Source organism: Lithobates pipiens, unplaced genomic scaffold (genome assembly GCF_037356315.1).
Source record: "Lithobates pipiens isolate NorthernLeopardFrog02 unplaced genomic scaffold, aLitPip1_a1.2 Scaffold_16, whole genome shotgun sequence".
NCBI lineage: Eukaryota > Metazoa > Chordata > Amphibia > Anura > Ranidae > Lithobates > Lithobates pipiens.
The window spans coordinates 562,729,329-562,750,095 of record NW_027507748.1 but is presented as its reverse complement, the minus strand read 5'-3'; the positions used below and the strand labels follow the sequence as shown (position 1 = coordinate 562,750,095).

Below are 20,767 nucleotides of genomic sequence, written 5' to 3'. Positions count from 1 at the left end.
GTCCAGTCAGTACCTGTCCATCTATATCCATCTTCCCCGCTAGGCAACCGAAAGATGTTGGGGGCGTCAACCGACAACTGACCTGCCTTGACTGAGAAAAAGCACTTTTTGGTTGGAACATTATTCCTGGTAGTATACCTTTACCACTTATAGCTTAAAGCGGGAGTCCGCCGGGACTCCGCGTTTTTTTTTTTTTTTAAAAGTCAGCAGCTACAAATACTGCAGCTGCTGACTTTTAAAATAGTGACACTTACCTGTCCAGCGCGCCCACGATGTCGGCACCCGAAGCCGATCTCTAGATCGACACTCGAGTGCTGCCGCCGCCATCTTGGGTATGGGAATCAGGAAATGGAGCCTTTCGGCTTCATTTCCCGGTTCCCTACTGCGCATGCGTGAGCCGCGCTGCGCAATGAGGACGGTCCCCGCTGCCTCTGGGATCTGTGTGTTTCCCAGCAGGCAGCGGGGCACTTGCGGAAGGGGGCGGGCACTTGCGGAAAGGGGCGTAATGTACGCCCCTTTCCGCAGAGAGCTAGCCCGGAAGTGGGTGCAGTTACCTGGATTATCCAGGTAACTGCACCCCCCTCCCCCCTGAAAGGTGCCAATTGTGGCGCCGGAGGGGGGGAGAAATCCGATGAGTGGAAGGTCCATTTTAGGGTGGACCTCCGCTTTAAAGAAGAACTATAACATTTTTTTTACTGTTCTGTCCCTTGTGGGACAAAATACACGTAGTACTTTGTCCCATGTTCCTAGATGTTTCCCGAACCTAGTTATTAGATTGGACTGGGCTCCACTTAGTGGCGGCTGGTGCTCAAAACTTTTGGGGGGGGGGCGCAAACAAACTTAAAAAAAACACATTAAATGCAGCCTCACTGTGCCATGAAACGCAGCCACTGTGCCCATCAATTGCTACCACTGTGTCCATCAAACACAGCCACTGCGCCCATCAAATGCCGCCACTGTGTCCATCAAAGGCAGCCACTGTGTCCATCAAACACAGCCACTGCGCCCATCAAATGCCGCCACTGTGCCATGAAACACAGCCACTGTGCCCATCAATTGCCACCACTATGTCCATCAAGCACAGCCACTGCGCCCATCAAATGCTGCCACTGCGTCCATCAAAGGCAGCCACTGTGTCCATCAAATGCTGCCACTGTGCCCATCAATTACCACCACTGTGTCCATCAAACGCTGCCACTGTGCCCATCAAATGCCCCCACTGTGCCTATCAAATGCCGCCACTGTGCCATCAAACGCAGCCACTGTGTCCATCAAATGCTGCCACTGTGCCCATCAAACGCTGCCACTGTGCCCATCAAACTCTGCCACTGTGTCATCAAATGCTCCCATTGTGCCATCAAATGCTCCCACTGTTCCCATCGAATGCTGCCACTGTGCCCCCACCCCCCGCCCCGGGAATCTTACCCTGTCTTGATGGGGCAGTGGGTGATGACGGCGATGTCCTCAATTTCTTCTTCTCCCATCCTCTCCTATGATTGGATGCCTGATAGGCTTCCAATCACAGCGCCTGACGTTTCAGCGAATCAGGTGATGGGTAACAGACCCGATTCAGTGGGCGGTTCAGTGTTAGGAACGCGAATATTCATTCGCTTTTCTAACACAGCTGGGTGAACTGCGAGCGCCAAGCATGGTGCTTCAAAAACACCCCCTGCCGCTGTAATTTAGGTGCCCAGCGCCCAAAAAGGGGCCAGGTAACTGAATAGGTGGTGGCAGCGGCGGCCATAGATAGATTCATGAAATGCAAGAATCTACCTATTTTTGATAGAGGGGGTGGCTGAAGAAAGGGGACGGCACCCGTGTGCCCTTAAGGACGCACCGCCACTGGTGCCACTACAACAGAATAGATATGAAGGAGATGGCCTCTTCATAATGTCTGCTGTCTCGGCACCAAGCACTTTCAAAAGACATTCGGTGGCAAGGGGGATGGGAGCCCGACACACCTCTCTCCCTCTGCATTCCTCTTGCCACTTCTTGCCTTGGAAAAATGTTCAGAGCCAAAAAAATTGTTGTTGTTCCTAGCCCTCTTTTCAGATGGCTGCTTTAAGGAGAGATACTAGTACCGCAGAAGCAGATGACGTCCATTGGTCCCCTGGAGGTATTGGAAAATTACAGTATTTATGTCCATAGATGGATTGCCAGCCTAGAAGTGTGATCTTACTTTATTATTAAAAACATCTCTTGAAAGAAGTTTGATACAATGAACTTATGAGATACCAGAAGCATATGGTTTGTATTAAATGTTTTGGACAGAGGCATTGTGCAATATTCAGTATATGAGGATATCACTTGCATATACTTGAGACACGTGGCTTCTTTTTTTAAATGGTGAAACTTAGTGGAGCGATTTTGTCAACAATAAATTGGATAACCTTTTTCTCAATAACTGCTTCTAAGTGGTATATTTAATTAATACATTTGTATTTTTTTCCAATACATAGCAGAGTGACTAGTACTGAACTGTTTTTATACAACTATTCACTAACACACAACTCTAGTTATCCAAAGTGTGGACTATCTCATAACAGATCTAGACATCCATTCTTTCTCTAAGCCCTACATATAAAAAATTAACCCTTCACCCCATTGTATGTAACAGCAGGACACTTATTACAGGTACTTATATAGCCTTATCAATTTACACAGTGCTTTACATATATATTGTACATTCAAACCAGTCCCTGCCCTCAAGGAGCTTACAATCTAAGGTCCCTAACTCACATTCATACATACACATACTAAGGCCAATTTAGAAAGAAGACAATTAACCTACCAGCATGTCACTTATCAATTAATCATTCAGGGGTTATATACAAAATGTATACTTAGCAAAGAGAAGTCGTGAATTTGCATTGCATCTGACTGTATAATTAAAGTGAAAATATCTTTAATTTGCTAAGTGAACATTCTCTACTCCTTTTAAGACATCAACTCCTTAGGTTAAAGTGATTGTAAAGTTACAGTTTTTTTATTAAAATAATAATAAAAAAAAGTTGTACTTACCTGCTCTGTGCAAAGGTATTGCACAGAGTGGCCCCAAGCCTCAACCTCCTCTTCTGGAGTTATCCATCGGATAATCCGCCCCTCCTCTTCTTCGAGTGCACCCATACCAAGCCACTTGCTATGGGGGCACTCGTGTAGGCACGCTCCCAAGCTGGGCTGTGTGTATCTATTGGTCCCACCTCACAGGATTTGATTGACAACATTAGGAGTCAATGGCTCCCGATGCTCTCAGTAAAACCAGTGAATGCAGGAAAAGAGCAGATCAAGACTGCTGTCAGGTAAGTGTTTTGGGGTGGGGGGCACAGACATTGGCAGGTATTTTACCTTAAGGATACATTCACACTTGTACGACTCCAAAGTTGCACCGACTTTGGAGTCCAATTTTGGTGCAACTTTGACGCAACTTTGGATGAGTGCAACTTGGAATGACTTTGGCTATAACCAGTGATAATGGACAACTGTTGCATTGCATAACATTCAGGTACAACTTTCATGCAACTTCTGAGGGTTAACATTGAAGTCAGTGGCCCTCAAGTTGCATGAAAGTCGGACCAAAGTAGTGCATGAATTACGTTGAAGTCGCTGCAACTTTAAGTCACCCATGTATGAATGGATATCATTGGAAAACATGGGGAACGACTTGTCATGCAACTTTGATGTCCAAAGTTGCATGACAAGTCGCACACGTGTGAACGGAGCCTTCTGCAGAGAGTGCATTAAGGTAAAAAGCCTTCTGCCTTGAGAACTGCTTTAATTCTACATGGATATTGAGAATATAATGCCTGTGAAAAGCCTAAACGTTTCAAATGTCTTTTTTTGTATGTACCTTTTTACATGCACACCAAATGTCTTAGGAGCGTTTAGATTGTGTTTGCAATGCGCTTGAAATGAAGCATTTTGGCAAGCTTTGCAAGTTTAAACATCTGCCAGATGTTGTAGGTAAGTTCAAAATCATTGTGAATGAATGCAAAGAGCATTGTTTGCTATTCATGTAAGGGAGAGGCATTTGCTTTGCACAATGTTTGGAAAACTTTTTTAAAGCAAAGCATATGTCTGATGTTTATGCCCCTGTGAATGAGGCCATAGAGCAGTATTTCTCAACAGCTGCTGGAGGTTCCCTGAGTAAAGAGCAATTTCTGCCTTTCAGTTAAAGCGGAGTTCTGGGGGAAAAAAATGAAAAGGCAGCGGCTACAAATACTGTAGCTGCTGACTTTTGATATAAGGACACTTACTTGTCCAGGGAGTCCGCAATGTCCTCACCCGAAGCCAACCTGTCCCTCTGCTTCAGATGCAGGCACCGACATCATTACTAAGGGAAACAGGAAGTGATTGCGGCTTCACTTCCTGTTTCCTACTGCACATTTTCGAGTCGCGCTGCACTTTCTGAATGGTCCTTGCTGTCTTCTTGGACATGTGTGTCTCCCAGAAGACAGTGGGGGGAAGGAGGAGGGACAGGACGTTGCGTACTTCGCCACACAAAGTGTGCCGATCTATGCCCAGAAGTGGGAGCAGATACCTGGATTTGACAGGTATTTGCTCTCCCCTGAAAGGTGTCAAATGTGGCACTGGAGGAAGGGGTGGAATCCGATCAGTGGAAGTTCAATTTCTGGGTGTGAACTCTGCTTTATTATTATTATTTTTCTGTTTTGTGAACTTCACTTTAAGTAACCATTGGCATACATAATCTTTTTTTTGTTATCTGTAAGATGGGGATTCTTCCCACTGACCACAAATGCAAGGCACACTCTTCCCACTGACCATAATGCTTTGTGACCAGGTTAGAACTCTGATCCTGATTGATGGGTAGAAAATATCATAGAAACATAATAGAGCGATGACAGAAAAAAGACCAAGTGCTCCACCGATTCTGAGACCTCCCTCTTCTTTCTAGAAGGTTCTGGATAATGAGGAGGAGACGAGAGGTGGAGCTGCCTTGGGTGTTTTAGAGAGCCCTGACCAATGCCCAACCTGAATTGGCAGGGAGCAGGCCTCATTAAATACCCAGGGTCAGCCTAGCTGGGGAGGAGTTGGAGTTGTTCAGAGCTTGGAGATGGAATGCTAGGCTGGTCGGGGGCCTTTGAGGGAGCCCCTCAGTCTGTGGAGGGTGACATTGGGCCTGGGCTCAGGTGCGGATGGGGCTCTTCAAGAATTCGTCAAGGTATCCTGGACAGGAGACACAGGAGGAGCAAGAGAGAACAGCAGGAGAGAGCATTGCCAGGCAAGTCTCCAGGGAGAAGAACAAATGGTCACAGCCAGGAGGGCTGGTGAGTGACATGCATAGTCAGGAGGACTGGGGAGGCACACCTGAGAGGACTGGGAGCGTGCAGTCTGGGATGGGTGCAGAGCCAGTGGAGTGGACTGTGGTGTCATGGGCAGTGAAGAAGGACAGCTGCAGCCAGGAGGGCAGGCAGGGCCTGAAGTTAGGTTACTGGGCTTAGTAACCGAAGTTAGTGCAGCTAGCACCAGGAACTTTCTATGGCTACACTAAAGGGGCCTGCCTGCAATAGACAGTTGCTAAGGCTTGGCTGAGCCAGTGTTAGGCCTAACCATGCGGTGCCAGCTGTGCCCAGAACCTCAAGTAAGTGAAGTGTTGGAGGAGCTAAGGAGTAATAGTCTGCAGCAAGAGTTGTGCTGGAGGAAGAGAAGTGTGTATATACCAGAGTGTATATAAGTTGCCCCAAGTATTTATGCTAATTTCACTGGGCATTCCATACTTCCTATACCCCATCCAAGTTCAATTCCCTCATAAAATACGCAAACAAAGTTTATGGACTGTTCATTGTCTTGGAGTGTCTGAGAGGTGAATGCCGGGCTGGGCAGGGTGACAGGAGGGCCACATAGCTTAGCAGCCCCTACAGGGGTACTGCTACAAGTTTATATCCACTAATGAATGTGGCTTCTAGCCATAGAATAAATTAATAACATAGATATTTTATACAGTATGTGAAGTGTGAGATTCTAGAAGACAAACTTTCTTGTCTTCACAAAGACATACAGTAAAACCTTAGATTGCGACCATAATTTGTTCTGAAAACATGCTTGTAATCCAAAGCACTTATATATCAAAGTAAATTTCTCCATAAGAAATAATAAAAAAATCAGATGATCCGTTCCACAACCATTTATTCATAGGTCTTTCAGTTTATAGTCCATATAAAAAGAGTATAGCAATGTTGTGTAACCATAAAATGTCCATCCATAAATGGCAGCCTTCACAAGGGAATTAGAAGCAAAATACAGGAGAAGTTGCAGTGTATAAAAGAGAAGAGAGCATTATAGCAATATGGTTACATTCAATGAAGGTACGACATTAAGCAACTCACATGGTTGATGAATAAAAGAGACACATCTAAGTATGCAGGCATCCGGGGTAAAGCTGTCCACATAGATCGTCCTCCGCACCGCCGGCTCTCACCGCTGTCAGTCTGCAATCGTGCCCAGGAAGACTACCCTGCCGTAGAGCGATCTGAAAGCGAGGCTTGAATCTCCCGTGGAGCACAGCGTGGAAGAGATGATGTCGATGGCGGTGCGGGGGATGGTCTATGTGGGCAGCTTTACCCCAGATGTCTGCATACTTGGATGTGCCTCAACAATCAAGTGAGTTGTACCTTCATTAAATGTAACCATATTGCTACACTTAGAGGAGCCTCTCTTCTCTTTTATACTCAGTTGTGACATGACCCTACTAATATATCAAGACATCGCTTGTTTATCAAGGCAAAATTTATTAAAAAATTTTGCTTGACTTGCAAAATGCTCTCAAACCAAATTACTCTCAAACCAATGTTTTACTGTGCTCTATAAATACATACTTGGGAAACAAAAATCTGAGTTCCTGTTGCAGTCATGTGAGGCTAGAACAGCCCCTAGTACATATCTGTATCCATCTGAAAGCAAACACTAATTAGGCAGCAAGAACACCTTCATCTCTATGGAAGGAATCCCTGCTATAATTACAATTTTCCTTAAAAGAACATTTTGTAAGAATTCCTTTGGATGCAGTCCACAAAAAGCATTCCTCCTTCACCACCTTTTTTGTATGCATATCTCTTTCCAACATCTTTGCTGGCTTTAGTAAGCCTTTGTAAAAAATACTTTGCCCAAGGGCTGTGTATGTGAAAGTTCATGAGAAGACTACACCTTGGAACAGCCTCCTATGGGAATGAGTCCTAACTGTCTTAAGGGAAACAATGGGGTGGATTTGCAATAAATGGGTTGTGCACTTTCCCCAGACATTAGCAAATGTGGTGAAGCTCTTTTAATTTCCATCATCCAATCATGTGCAATCAAAAAATGCTGTTTTGTTTTTTTTTTCCTTGCACCTGATTGGATATTTTTTTACAAACTGAATCTTTACCACATATATTATATACTTACTAAGAAAAATGAGTACAACTGCACTTACAAAGTGCACAGTTTATTTGCCTAAGCTTGTTGTAAACCTCAGAAAACAAACATTTTTCCCAATATTGGATAAAGTGGAAAGGGATAGAACATTGGAAAGTTCTGCATCTTTTTGGGAGATATTTACCAATACTTTCTACCTTGATGACACAGCAGGAAAGAAGTAGATCTCCTTAATGGGGGCACAAATCATTTTAAACTAGCCTCACTCTATTGATAAAAGCTTTCTGTGTCCTTGTAGGAGAGATTCTTATTACATCCTGTCTTGGTGGCCATCAACAAATTGTAGGGACATCAACTGAGACACAAATGGCAAAATGTAAAGTTGCCGCTAACCCTTCCCTGTTTAATCCAAAACCAAATGAAAAGCTTTTCTTCTGCTGCATCATCTAAAAACAGAAAAAAACAAAAAAAACAAACTAGGGTACTTACAGCCATTGGATGACAATCAATCAATCCGTCCATTTCCATATTTGTATCCATGTCCTTTTAGTTGGCTGACTGCTAACTTTTGAGGGAAGCAGTTGATTGTGCAAGTTAAGATGATTGTGCAGGTTAGAAAATCTATACTAATTGCTATTGTTTACCATCTGATAAGATGGCACCATCTCCTGTTCCTGGCTCCTCCCCCCACTCAAGCTCTGTTATCTGCTCCTTTTTGCTGAAGAAGGTGAGATCATGTCATGAACCGAGAACCATGAAAGAAAAAGGAACCTTTGTGAACAGAACTGAGCCCGTTCACACCTGAGCGATTTTCTGCTGGAAGCTTGCAGTTCTAAAACACCCAACATGTCAAATCTCATTCATTTCAATGTTCACATATAAGCATTCTGTCACCTGAAGTAAAATGCCTGTCACTCAAAAAAGTACTTGAGCTCATTTTTGGCAAATTTGGCAAAGCGTTTTTGGACCTATAGAAAAAAACATCTGAAGCTGTAAAACGCTTGTAATATGCTTCTAAAACGCTTTAAAATATCTTATAAAAAGCTGCAAAAAAGCTTAAAAAACGCCAGTAAATCGATACGCTCAGGTATGAATGGAGACTAAAAAATAGAATTCCCACTCATTTGATTGTCTCGTTTTTTTGCTAGCAGTTTTTTTTTATCTTCCTACACTACAATGATGGCAACTGTCCTGGATTTGCTGGGAAGGTCCTGCCATTATGAGCCCCGTCCAATGATGCTGTGTCTGAAGATCACAGCATTACCCTTATATGAGTGACTAAGTATGCACAGTTATTTTTTAAAAAAAAGGGTTTTACTGAGGATATCAGGGCCACGCGTGGATGATTTTTGCATAATTAGGGATGGTACCATCCAGAAAGAATTGCCTGCAACCACCTAGAAAGTTACCATAAATTGGCTGGGAACATCCAGAAATCAGGCATGTATTGGCTGGGTCCACCAAGAAAGTGGGCATGTATTGGCTGGGACCACCCAGAAAGTAGGCATGAATTGGCCAGGACCACCCAGAAAGTAGACATGAATTGACCAGGACTACCTACAAATTAGGCATAAATTGGTTGGGATCACCCAGTAAGTGGGCATGGATTTTCTGGGATGATCTAGAAAGTAGGCACAAATTGGCCAGGATCACTCAGAAACTGGGCATGAATTGGCCAGGACCACCCAGAAAGTGGGCATGATCTGGAAGGATTCACCCGCAATAAGGGCTTGATTTGAGTGGGCTTTGGCCAAGTGTGACAGTGTCCTGGAGGTTGGAACGAAGATGTTGGTAAGTATGCAATACTAAGACAACTCATGTCAATATAACAGGCACAAAGAATGGTACCATCCAGAAAGAATTGCCTGCAACCACCTAGAAAGTTACCATAAATTGGCTGGGAACATCCAGAAATCAGGCATGTATTGGCTGGGTCCACCAAGAAAGTGGGCATGTATTGGCTGGGACCACCCAGAAAGTAGGCATGAATTGGCCAGGACCACCCAGAAAGTAGACATGAATTGACCAGGACTACCTACAAAGTAGGCATAAATTGGTTGGGATCACCTAGTAAGTGGGCATGGATTTTCTGTGATGATCTAGAAAGTAGGCACAAATTGGCCAGGATCACTCAGAAACTGGGCATGAATTGGGCAGGACCACCCAGAAAGTGGGCATGATCTGGAAGGATTCACCCGCAATAAGGGCTTGATTTGAGTGGGCTTTGGCCAAGTGTGACAGTGTCCTGGAGGTTGGAACGAAGATGTTGGTAAGTATGCAATACTGAGACAACTCATGTCAATATAACAGGCAAAACCTCCAACTTAGGTCTAGGAAGTAGGAACTGATAGGAATTCATGTGTCAATTTTAAAAACAGCAACATTTTAGTGTATGCTTATGTAATCTCTAACAATTAACATATTCTGTTTGCTTACTTTTGGTCTGTTACATATACAATATGCAAGTGTTTTGTTACATCTATTTGATAAATGTGTAAACTGGAAAGTAACTGATAACTGCTGCAGCAATACTTCCTTTGTTACTGCTGTATTATCCTTCTGCAGTTTGGACAGGGCTAAACTGAATATTCATTAAAGTGGACCGTCAGTCATTTTTTCAACTTTCCATCTATTAAATCTTCCGCCCTTGTTGTTTTAACTTTGGATAATTAAACATTTTTTTTCTGCCAGTAAATACCTTATACAGCTCCCTCTCTCTCACTCTCGTGAGAGTTTGCCAGGAAGGGGGGGGGGGGTGAGTCATAAGAGGGCCAATGGGAGCTGCAGGGCTGCAGAGCTGTAAGTGTATATCACTAGTAGCGGCTCGGCAAAAGACACAGAGAAAGGGTTACATTTGACAGCAGAAATCTGATCATATTAGAGTTTATCTTAAAAATCTTAAATTTTTATTTAAATAGCATAAAAAGGTTGGCACAAGTTCCAACCCAAATATCAAAACGTAGAACTTCTTTAAGGCTGGCCTATAATAATCACAGTGAAAAAATAATCACCACACAAAAAACACACATAGACACAAGACAACAATGGAGGAATTTCTTTCCTCTATTACATCATCCCTGGGGCCACAGGCGGACGGATTATCATTTACTCCTATAGCCAATCAGGCCTTTCTTCCTTTACAGGAACTCCTATATGATGATTTGTTTCATCTGATTGCCTGCCCGCATGTTGTCACACGGTGTTCAGACGTTTCTTTGTTTTTATTGTCCCCATTGTTTTTTGTGTGGTGTTTATTTTTTCGCTGTTGTTATTATAGGCCAGCCTTAAAGAAGTTCTACTTTTTGATACTTGGGCTGGAACTTGTGACAGCCTTTTTACACTATTTAATTAAGAATTTAAGATTTTTACGATAAACTCTTGTATGATCAGATTTCTGCTGTCATATGTAACCCTTTCTCGGTGTCTTTTCCCGGACCGCTACTAGTGATATATTCTCTTTCTTTGCTTACGACAGCAGCACCCTATATGGTGCATGATCTATGAGTGACCACTCTATATGCGTGAACATATTTGTGCTAAGCTCGCATTTCGCCCTTTTTTTAGAGCTGGAGACGTGGCTCTGTGTGTCTGTGTAAATCCAGGAAGTGAACAGGAAGCAGCTTCAGCTGCCCACAGTTAAAATGGCTGCAGCCAGACTCAGTGGAGGGAGATTTCTGCATCATATTTTATTTGACAAGTACAGAATCACAGTATATATAAAATAATATGCAAAATGGGTGGAGGTTAGATTCAGAATGGCAAAGATGTTTTTATTACAAATTATGTGAGCAGACTGCAGTTCCTCTTTAATGCAGACGTGCAGTAGCCATCTTTAAGAAGACCACTTTCAATACTTATCTATGTCTCCAGTGCAGGGGGCTGCCATCTTGGCTGTGTTTGAATCAATCCGGGAGATGGTGACTGGCTGATGCAACAAAGCAAGGCGAAGGGTATCTGTAGGTTGCTGAGACGAAAGGAAAGGACATTCTTATGCTTTGAATGTCTTCATATGTAACTTGAGTTGTACCGAATCGCATGACAATGCCTGTTCACATCAAAGCTGCAAAGCATGGTGCATATTTAGAAAACGGATCTGTTCTATCTTGGCACGCTGGCAGCACAATTTTTGCCCTTGTGGACTTAAATTAAAATGCACCACAAACACTTATTATTATTGGCCTAAATTTATGAAGAAATTAGATTTTTAAAATGTTTTTATTACACATTTTTTATGGCAGAAAGTAAAAAATATTTTTTTTTCTTTTTTTTTTTGCATTTATATAATAATAAAAAAAAAAAACAGTGGCGATCAAATACCACCTACAGAAAGCTCTATTTGTGGGGGGGGGGGGATGATATAAATTTTGTTTGAGTACAGCTTTGCAATTACAAGGTAAAGTAGTGCAGTGCCGGAAAGCAAAAAAAAAATGGTCTGGTCATGAAGGGGGTAAAATCTTCATAGGTAAAGTGGTTAAGGCCCAGTTCACACTGATGTGACAATCGCTCCAACTTTGGAGCACTTGACACATCAGAAGTCAGGCCCCAGTCGGACCCCAGTCGGACCCCAGTCAGACCCCAGTCGGACCCCAGTCAGACCCCAGTCTGTGCAATGAAAACGTTCTGTTTGCAACATGAGTTGCTCCAACTTAGAAAAAGGTTCCTGCATTACTTTTGGTCCGACCTTGGTAAGACTTGAACTAGCATCTGTTCAAGAAGTCGTGCAGAAGTCGCGCTGGGGACTGCAAACTCAGGCTAAAGGGAGATCTGTCAGTGTATTGCAGTGTCAGCCCTATAAGATCTGCCAGTGTCTCAGGCAGCACCGAAGTTGTTAATTTGCAAAAACAGCAAGCGCTTATCTGGATCTCCATTCCCCTCCCCTTGATCTAATTCTCTGTTTTGTCTCAGTGTCTTAGCTCTGAAGACAGCCAACTACTTAGTCAAAAAAATAAATAAACTTTCTTTTTTTTTGTTTGGGTGATGCAACTGCCTCCAAGATTTCCACATATGACTGTTTCTGTATTGGGACTGCGGGGAGGGTGCAGCTGGAAATAGTTAAACTTTTTTATATTCTATAGTGGAGGAAGTCTAAAAGAAGATAATGTCTATAATGTATATTCATTTACAGCACTCCTCTACGCTGTATAGTGCTGTCCGCTTTGTGACTGAACATATAAGAAAGCTAATAAAATATAAATGAAAAATAGTACAGCCTTGAAGTAGAAATTTAAAAGGCACTGCATGGATTCCAGCCTAACAAAATAAAGCTGAAACGCAAGAGGCAATTTACCTAAATGACTCTAAAAGCAGCGTCATATTCTATCTATTTAAATATTCCCTTTGATGCAACGTCAATTTAAACCCAAGGCTTACCAGTCCTTAGATGTGGTGGCTGCATTAGTTATCATTCTTCTGTTTATTTTTTTCCTTTATTTTAACCTGGCGATCCTGCCAGCGACCCACTTACTTCTCTAGGGTGACAAAATGAACTCAGCCCTTTTTTATGGAACAGCAGTATTGCCCCCCAGCATAAAAGTGTGTTATGACTACCCACTTGCCGACCGGCTCCTGTACATATAAGCCGGCACTTTAAAGATGGATATCTAGGTAACGGTAGCAGCTGCTACCACAACCGAGGTATCCATCTTTTGAGCTGGCGGTCCTGTTTTTACAATAATGGTGGTCTCTGTGGCAAATTCGCCGGGAGATCACCGTTATCGGCAATGGGAGAGGGGCCACCCCCCACTCGCAGCTTACCGGAGCCGTCAGCAGCGGCGACCTGTCCGTGTGGGTATGGAGATGAGTGAGGCTAAGATGGCCCCCACCTGTCTCCATACCATAGCAGGGCGGAAGCGGCGTCAAAACATCAGTTCCGCCCATACATCTTAAAAGGCGCATTTTTTTTGTCATTTTTTTCAAATGACAATTTTTTTTTTCTTTTATTGCATTTAGGTCCAAATATGAGATCTGAGGACTTTTTGACCCCACTTTTTGACCCCACTTTGGTTTTGATCAAACACTGACTCAGTTAGATCCTTGTAAATGTCCTTTCCAGGCAGGGACCGCGGGCCCCTTTTGGTGTAGCAAAAAGCGAGGTCTTTTGTGCTAGCTGTCCTTCTCCTGTGGCTACTGCTCCCAGTACCACATCTTCAGCCCCTGCCAACCCACCTGGCTGCAGCTGCCCCTTTCACTAGCCCTCCTGGCTACTTCTCCACAGTCCTCCCAGACTGACTCTGCATCTATCCCAGACTGCTTGCACCCAGTCCCTTCAGGCATGCCTCTCAATCCTCTGACTATATCACTCACCAGCCCACGTGGCTGTCTTCCTCTCTGGAGTTTGCCCGGTAGTGTCCTTCTGCTGTCCTTTCTTTGCTTCCATGCCTCATGGTCAGGATCCTTCTGTGTATTCCCTTCCACACCCAAGCCTAGGCCTGTGTTCACCCCCCCCCCCCCCCCCCCCAGACTGGGGAGCTACTCCTGTCAAAGGCCCTGGCAGCCTAACTCTCCATCTCCGTCTTCCATCTGAACTTCACACTGTCCCAGCTGGGCTGACCCAAAGTATTTGAGGGGGGCTGCCTCCTGCAAACCCTTTTGTTGGGGATTGGTCAGGGCCCTCAGAATACTCCAGATAGCTCCTCCTGGACTCCTCCAAACTGCTTCTGGAACCTTCTCCAAGTTTCCAGCAAATAGGGTGGAGTTGCCAGAGAAGTTTGGCTTCCAGCTAAGCCTGAAAACTTACCTACACTAGCACAACAAAAATCTTATCACTAGCACTCTAACAACACTAGGGGGTGCTACATACAGAATGTATATAATGCCAACAGTTTGTGAAGCACTTTACAACATGGGGGCAGACAGTACAGTTATAATACAATTCTATACAGGAGGAATTAGAGGGCACTGCTCATTAGACCTTACAGTCTAAGAGGGAATAACATATTCTCTGGTCTCAGCTGCATAAGCTGAGGGAGGAGAAACAGCAGCACACTGATCTTCCCAGTGAAGGGCTGTGTGGGTGGGGTGGCAGCACAAGTCTGATCATTGGCGAGCAGGCTGAGTTCCCAGCATAGCTAGATAACTGACCATGGTGTGTTCTCCTGCTTAGTGTGGTCAGTTTTTAATAGGAAAGCAGAGGGACTCGCAGGAACGCCAGGGATTTCACACAAAGGATGCAATACAAAGAGAACAGGATACTTTCTCATAAAAGTAAATGGTGCAACAGGCACATATCAGGAATGTGAAATGTTGGGGTAACATACTGTATTCTTTAATAGCTGATCAAAGGTTTTTTGTTTTTTTTTACATATTGCCACATATAACAACACACTGGTATATTCAATCAGACCAAAGGGGAGCAAATAAGAGAAGTTCATTGTTAGGGGAACTCCAACCTTATCTTCAGTCTCATACAGTTGTACAGGCTCCTCTCTTGTACTGATATTGCTTATTCTGATTTCACTGCACACTGTGAGCTTCTCATAGTATGCATTATAATATGCATTATACCCCGTACACACGAGCGGATTTTCCATCGGAAAAAAATTAGCTCAAGCTTGGCTTGCATACACACGGTCACACAAAAGTTCTCTGAACTTTTGACCATCAAGAACGTAGTGATGTACTACATTATGACGAGCCGAGAAAATTAAGTTCAATGCATCCAAGCATGCGTAGGAATTTTGCGTGTTGGTATTTGTACAGACAAACGGAATTTCCGATCAGAACTTTTTTCCAACCGAAAAATTGAGAACATGCTCTCAATCTTTTGCTGGCTGAAATTCTGCCAGCAAACGTCTGATGGAGCATACACACGATCGCATTTTCCGACCAAAAACTCTCATCGGACTTTTGCTGGCAGATTTTCCAATTGTGTGTACAGGGCATTAGAATCTGCAGCACATAAGATGAAGCCCGCCTCATTTCTTTGCTGGAGGACATCCAGCTTCATCTAGAGCTGTCCTCCCCAACCATACTTGCCATGGGATGCCCCTTTTTCTTTACTGGATATCAGTTAGTTTAATCAGCAAACAGTGAATCAGTCACGCAACCAGTGAAATCTGTATACCTGTGCCAGGTCAGCAATTAACTAGGTAGTGAAGCCAGGATTACGCTGACAGTGCAACCCTAAAGCTGAACTCCAGTATGAACAAATATTATTAACATGCAATGTGTGTTCTTACCTAAATCTTGGTGTGCTTTGTGTATTTCTTCCAGATCTGTGCAATAATCTAGTGTGAAACTTTGCCTCTATGCATGAGCTTCCTGTAGTATAGACCAGTCACTGCTGCTCTCTCTTTTTGTGCAGGATGACTGGTCTTGTCTCCGCCTCTTCCGTCGTTTTCTGCAGGCAGCCTGTAGTGGGTGGAGCCTGCTGGGCCCCTCCCACAGCTTTGCTGTCTGCACAGGCTATGTTCAGCACAGTGATGATGTCATTGCTACGTTTATAGGTATTATCTTACTTTGCAAAGGCATTTAATGTGCACAAAGTGGGTTTATAACCTGTATGGCTATTGAAGAATATATTTAAATGAAAAATTTTTGTGCCTAAAGGTGAGCTTTAAAACTGAACTCCAGGCAAAGAGCTAAACACGCACATGAAAGATGGATATGAGGCTTTACCTGCCAAAGGATTTATTTTTCTTTCCATCCATTCCTGGGATTTGCACAACTCCACCACACAGTGTAGCTCTGTCTGGAAGGACAGGAGACCTGATTTTTCTCTGCTGCAGTTAAAGTGTATGTCGATGCATTAGGCAGATTTACCCCCAAACCTCCCTGTCTCTCTATAGCATGTCTTTTACCTTGTTCCTGTAGCAGTAAACGGTTTACTGAATTTCAGGCAGGACAAAAGGTATATTTCTGTGCTAGCAGCATTTTAAAAGGGATAAATCACTAGGAAATCTGCATGTATTTGAGAAATTAACTAAATATTTATTTTTCAATCTTTTTTTGACATACTCTCTATGTAACATATATGCCGTGTACACACGGCCGGACTTTTCTACAGCAAAGGTCCGACGGAACGAATCCGTCTGACAATTCGACCGTGTGTGGGCTTCATCCGACCTTTGCAGTCGAAAAATCAGATGGACTTTAAATTTAGAACATGTTTCAAATCTTTCTGACGGACTAGAGTCCAGTCGAAAAAATCCATTTGTCTGTATGCTAGTCCGACGGACGAAAACCGACGCTAGAGCAGCTATTGGCTACTGGCTATGAACTTCCTTATTCTAGTCCAGTCGTGCGTCATCACGGTCAAATCCATCTGACTTTTGTGTGTAGACAAGTCCGATTCGATGGAAGTCCATCGAAAGTCCGATAAAAAATCTGACGCAATTTAGTCGGTCGAAAAGTCCGGTCATGTGTACACGGCATTACATGTCTGTTTCTTTAGCCAGCCTATGATTGGAGAGTGAAAGTGGAAGCAGCAGAATGTTGAGTTTATCTCTCTGCTGTTTTCTCCCATCAGCATGACCCTTCTTAGCATAGAAGCACTGCAGCATAACTAATTGGTTCATTTTGCTGCTTCTTCCTTTCCCGGTATGATACCAGGTGAAATTCGGGTACTTACACAGCTTGCATTTAAAAAAATAAATAAATAGCAATCTATTATTAATACACAGATGCCTTATAGTGATTCTAAAGGCTAAAGGTTTTTTTACCATCATTGGCTCCCGCTACTATCAATCACAGCCAGTGAGGAGGGAGCAGGAGGCGGGGCTAAGCCACGCTCTCTGTGTCTTATGGATGCAAAGAGTCGGCTCAGGAGCGAGTACGCATGAGTGCCCCATAGCAAACGGCTTGCTATGGGGGGCCCTGTGCCAGGGGGAGGGGCACAGAACACCAGCGAGAGACACAGCAAGAAATGGATCGGGGCTTCTCTGTGCAAAACCATTGCACAGAGCAGGTAAGTTTAACATGTTTTACTGTTTTTAAGAATTGCTGTTCCAAAACTGTGCATTTTTTATATGCCAGGGGTTCAGCCTTGAAAAATCAAAGCAGTAGTGATAGCATGTAGTTCCTTTCTCTGTTCACAAATTACCTTATGTATTCCCACATAGCTAGCACAAATACAGTATGCTTTATAGTCGTTTCATATTAGGTTCTTCTTATTAGGTTCTCATTGATGTAAATTTACATGCAAGTCTATTCGTTTGCATTGCATTACCCAAAAACAGCTCTTTGTATGGTTATAAAGAGTTTTTTTTAAATCACACATTCGTTAATGAAAAGAGAGTTAATTCCATTGTAGGCAAGCTTTAAAATGAGTGCATGGTAGGGGTACATTTATAATAAGTCAAACAATATAAAAAAATAAAAAAAAATAGCTTGAAAGAAAAACATTGCATGTGTTCATGTTGTTTTCAGGTGATCCCACCATTGGGCCTGTATTAGTGGGCTTTAAAAGACTTCTACAAAATCATAACAATTCCTGCGTCTGTGACTAATTAACCAATGTGACTTCTAAACACTGATCTAAAATGTCTTTTCTTATAATAAAAAAGGGCCTTTTTTCTTATACTGATGTAAAAATAAATCAAATCCAATATAAAAATAAATAAATAAGATGCAGAAATAAAAAAGTGCCTTAAAAATAAATGTTTTCAAATCTGCTATATAATAACAAAATTAGGAATTCATGAAAATGAATAAATAAATGGCAAAAATACTTTGCTATAACAAACATTTGTTCTTTATTAAAAGGCAATATGATATTTTCTGTTTCGATCTTTTTATTACATTTTCTGAATTACAGTAAAATGTTATAATGTAATAATAAAAAGTGCAAAATGGTGCAATATGATATTTTAATTTATAAGTAATGTAATGGTTAAAATGATTTTGCTTTCATTATTATTTTCCATCTATTCTGCGCTATCTCTGGGACCGAGTAAATAGTTGCAGATAACAGTGCAATAAGTAAAAAAGAAATGAACCCTAGATTGCAATCTAAAGTGTAATCAAACTTACAAGACTGTAAGTTTTTGTGCAAAATGTGCGGTAACCAAGAGCAACCAAGAGCAACCAAAAGCCAGCTATAATATGCTTTGAATTCCCTAAACTTCTAGCGGTGGTATCGGTGTGGTTGCTATGAGCTACCTTACATCATTGCTGTCTGTGCTAAGCTATTAACTACGATTTCATGGGCCTGATCCATGAAACTAGGGGATAAGAAAAGTTGTTGGTCACAACCATCAGAGTTTAATTTTTATTTTTTAATTGCTATTAGCAACAATTACAATTTTGTGCGCTTTCTTTTTCCTGGTTTTTATGAAAAAGTCCCCACGTTTTATATTCTAATTATCACATTTTTCCTAAAAGCTTTTTAAGTTATTTCTAGATGTTTGCTTATAAGCAAGTATGTATGTAGGACCTTTTTGCTGTTTTTTTCTTTTTTTTTTATATAAAGTTAAGAGATTCATTAATGTGACTTACCCATTGATGACTTGGAAGTACTAAGGATCCCAGGATATCTGCCATAGCTCCAAGCATCTGATCCGTCCGGGCGACATGTCGCTGTGGAGTCTTCATGTTATACATCCAAGTCCTTTAGATGTTCCTCTGTTGTTCTGTAGTCCAGTAGACCCAGTCTCAGCCAAAGACAGGGGCTGTAGCCATTGAAGTGGCAGTCAGCAGCAGTCTAATCTGGAAAGTTGTGTAGAAGAGAGGTTGGAGTCACTCAGCTGATCCTGTAGAGTGCAGAGCCCTGCCTGTGATAGAGCAGACTGCTGAGAGGCTGGGAGAGGCACTGAGCACAGCAAGCTAAACAGTGATAAATTCAGCAATAGCTGCAAGGCCAGTCCCTTTCACCAACTCCCCTCTGCAAGCCTCACTGGCCTCATTGCTCTGTTGTGGAAGGCAGCCATATGTTTGGTGTAAGTTACCGTAACATCCCAAGCAACAGCTGGGATTAGGAGCAGATGCTTAACACTTTTGCTGCCAGGAATGTCTACACTAAGGCCTCTCCATCACTATCAATGCTGTCACTTACCCTTTAAAAAAGAGATTGATGCGATGCACAGTATTCAGTCTGTGTAGTTCTGCAGACATCCAGGGAATCCCTCTGTATATTTGGAATTTGTGTTAACAAATAAACGCTGAGGTTTTAGTGCAATGTCCGCGTTGCCTTATGGGAGCCCCTTGTTATGAAGATGATGTTGGAGTCTGGCCCACTGAGTAGATGACTCTGCATCCATTCACTAGAGTACCAATACTCTAGATAACAATCTTCTAGTGTTTATTTTGGTAGCTAGCTTCCGGCTGTCACATGATAAGGAACACAACTAGATAAAAGTTGACAAAACCTGCCCTGAAAGTCTTCTGATTGTTGGATTTATAAAAAAAAAAAAAAAAGAGGAGCAAGAAAGCCCCTCCCCTTTGCCACACGGCGTGACGTTGGTGGGAGGTCCCACGGTGGCTTATATATGGGCGTCTGGAACTCATGGCTCTCTTTTCACATCACTTTAATTCAATGGAATCTTCCTTTCTCTGGCTGGTCACCTCATTCATTTGAGGTAAATGTATTTTCCTCTCCTCGGTTCACTCAGTCTTTCACTCTCACCCCCTAGGTAATTGCTGGGGTTATCGCTTGGTTCACTGTTGTTTTTATCATCACGCTTTTTGGAACTTCTTTTTGGTTGTCAGCTTCTTCCCTAAGCATTACTTCACCTCACCTGCACGGGTCTCTCATCTCACTCCCATTCTCTGGTCACCTCTGTGACACCTACATACATTTTCAATTGGTTTCCCCTGCCCCACAGGGTTGCCCCGATTTTGACGCCCACCGGATGGCCACCCGTGTGGGCCGTCCCCTTTTACCTGCCCGCCATGGCTCCGGTTGAAGATGTTTCCGGTTGCCTGTTATGCCTTACCACCACACCATCAACATATGTACCATCATTAGTAAGTATGCACTACGGTGCTGGGGGTTGTACACTCCACCCCTACTATGCTTTTACTAAGTGACTTATACACAATTTTTAATTTAGATATACCACGTGCATGCTCCTAATGAGAAGCGTAGAAGCTACAAAACGCGTTGAGATATTTATGCCATGTTTTTATTTTTCTACATCTACTTTGTAAATTACATTTGTACAGGTCTAGTGAGGCCATAGGTCCTGCAGGCATTATCTTTAATTATGTTTTTATATAACCTTGCAATTGGTGTTTCTGGAAATTTTGTTACTGTATCATTATGAGACATTACTGATATCACGATGCTTATCGATTATCATTATGTACATTGTTTATATTTTTAGCAATTGTTATATTATGAGACTTATTGTCATCATTATGTCTAATGCTATTACCATGTTTATTGTCTATCCTGTTATTTGCATTGTTTACATGTTCCATCTGTAATATCAATAAATTTCCTTTTGGTCACCTAATTATCCTT

The 20,767-nt window shown here is 42.7% G+C and overlaps 1 protein-coding gene across 1 annotated transcript in view; it reads right to left on the bottom strand.

The window, feature by feature from the left end:
• ARHGEF25 (Rho guanine nucleotide exchange factor 25) overlaps positions 1-19,162 on the bottom strand; it is a 479,971-nt gene extending 460,809 nt beyond the window's left edge. Inside the window, exon 1 of the mRNA XM_077483624.1 lies at positions 18,802-19,162. Within this exon, the coding sequence (XP_077339750.1) occupies positions 18,802-18,906 (105 nt within the window). The 5' untranslated portion in view covers positions 18,907-19,162. The remainder of the gene's footprint in view (positions 1-18,801) is intronic.
• Between the last annotated feature and the right edge of the window lie 1,605 nt (positions 19,163-20,767).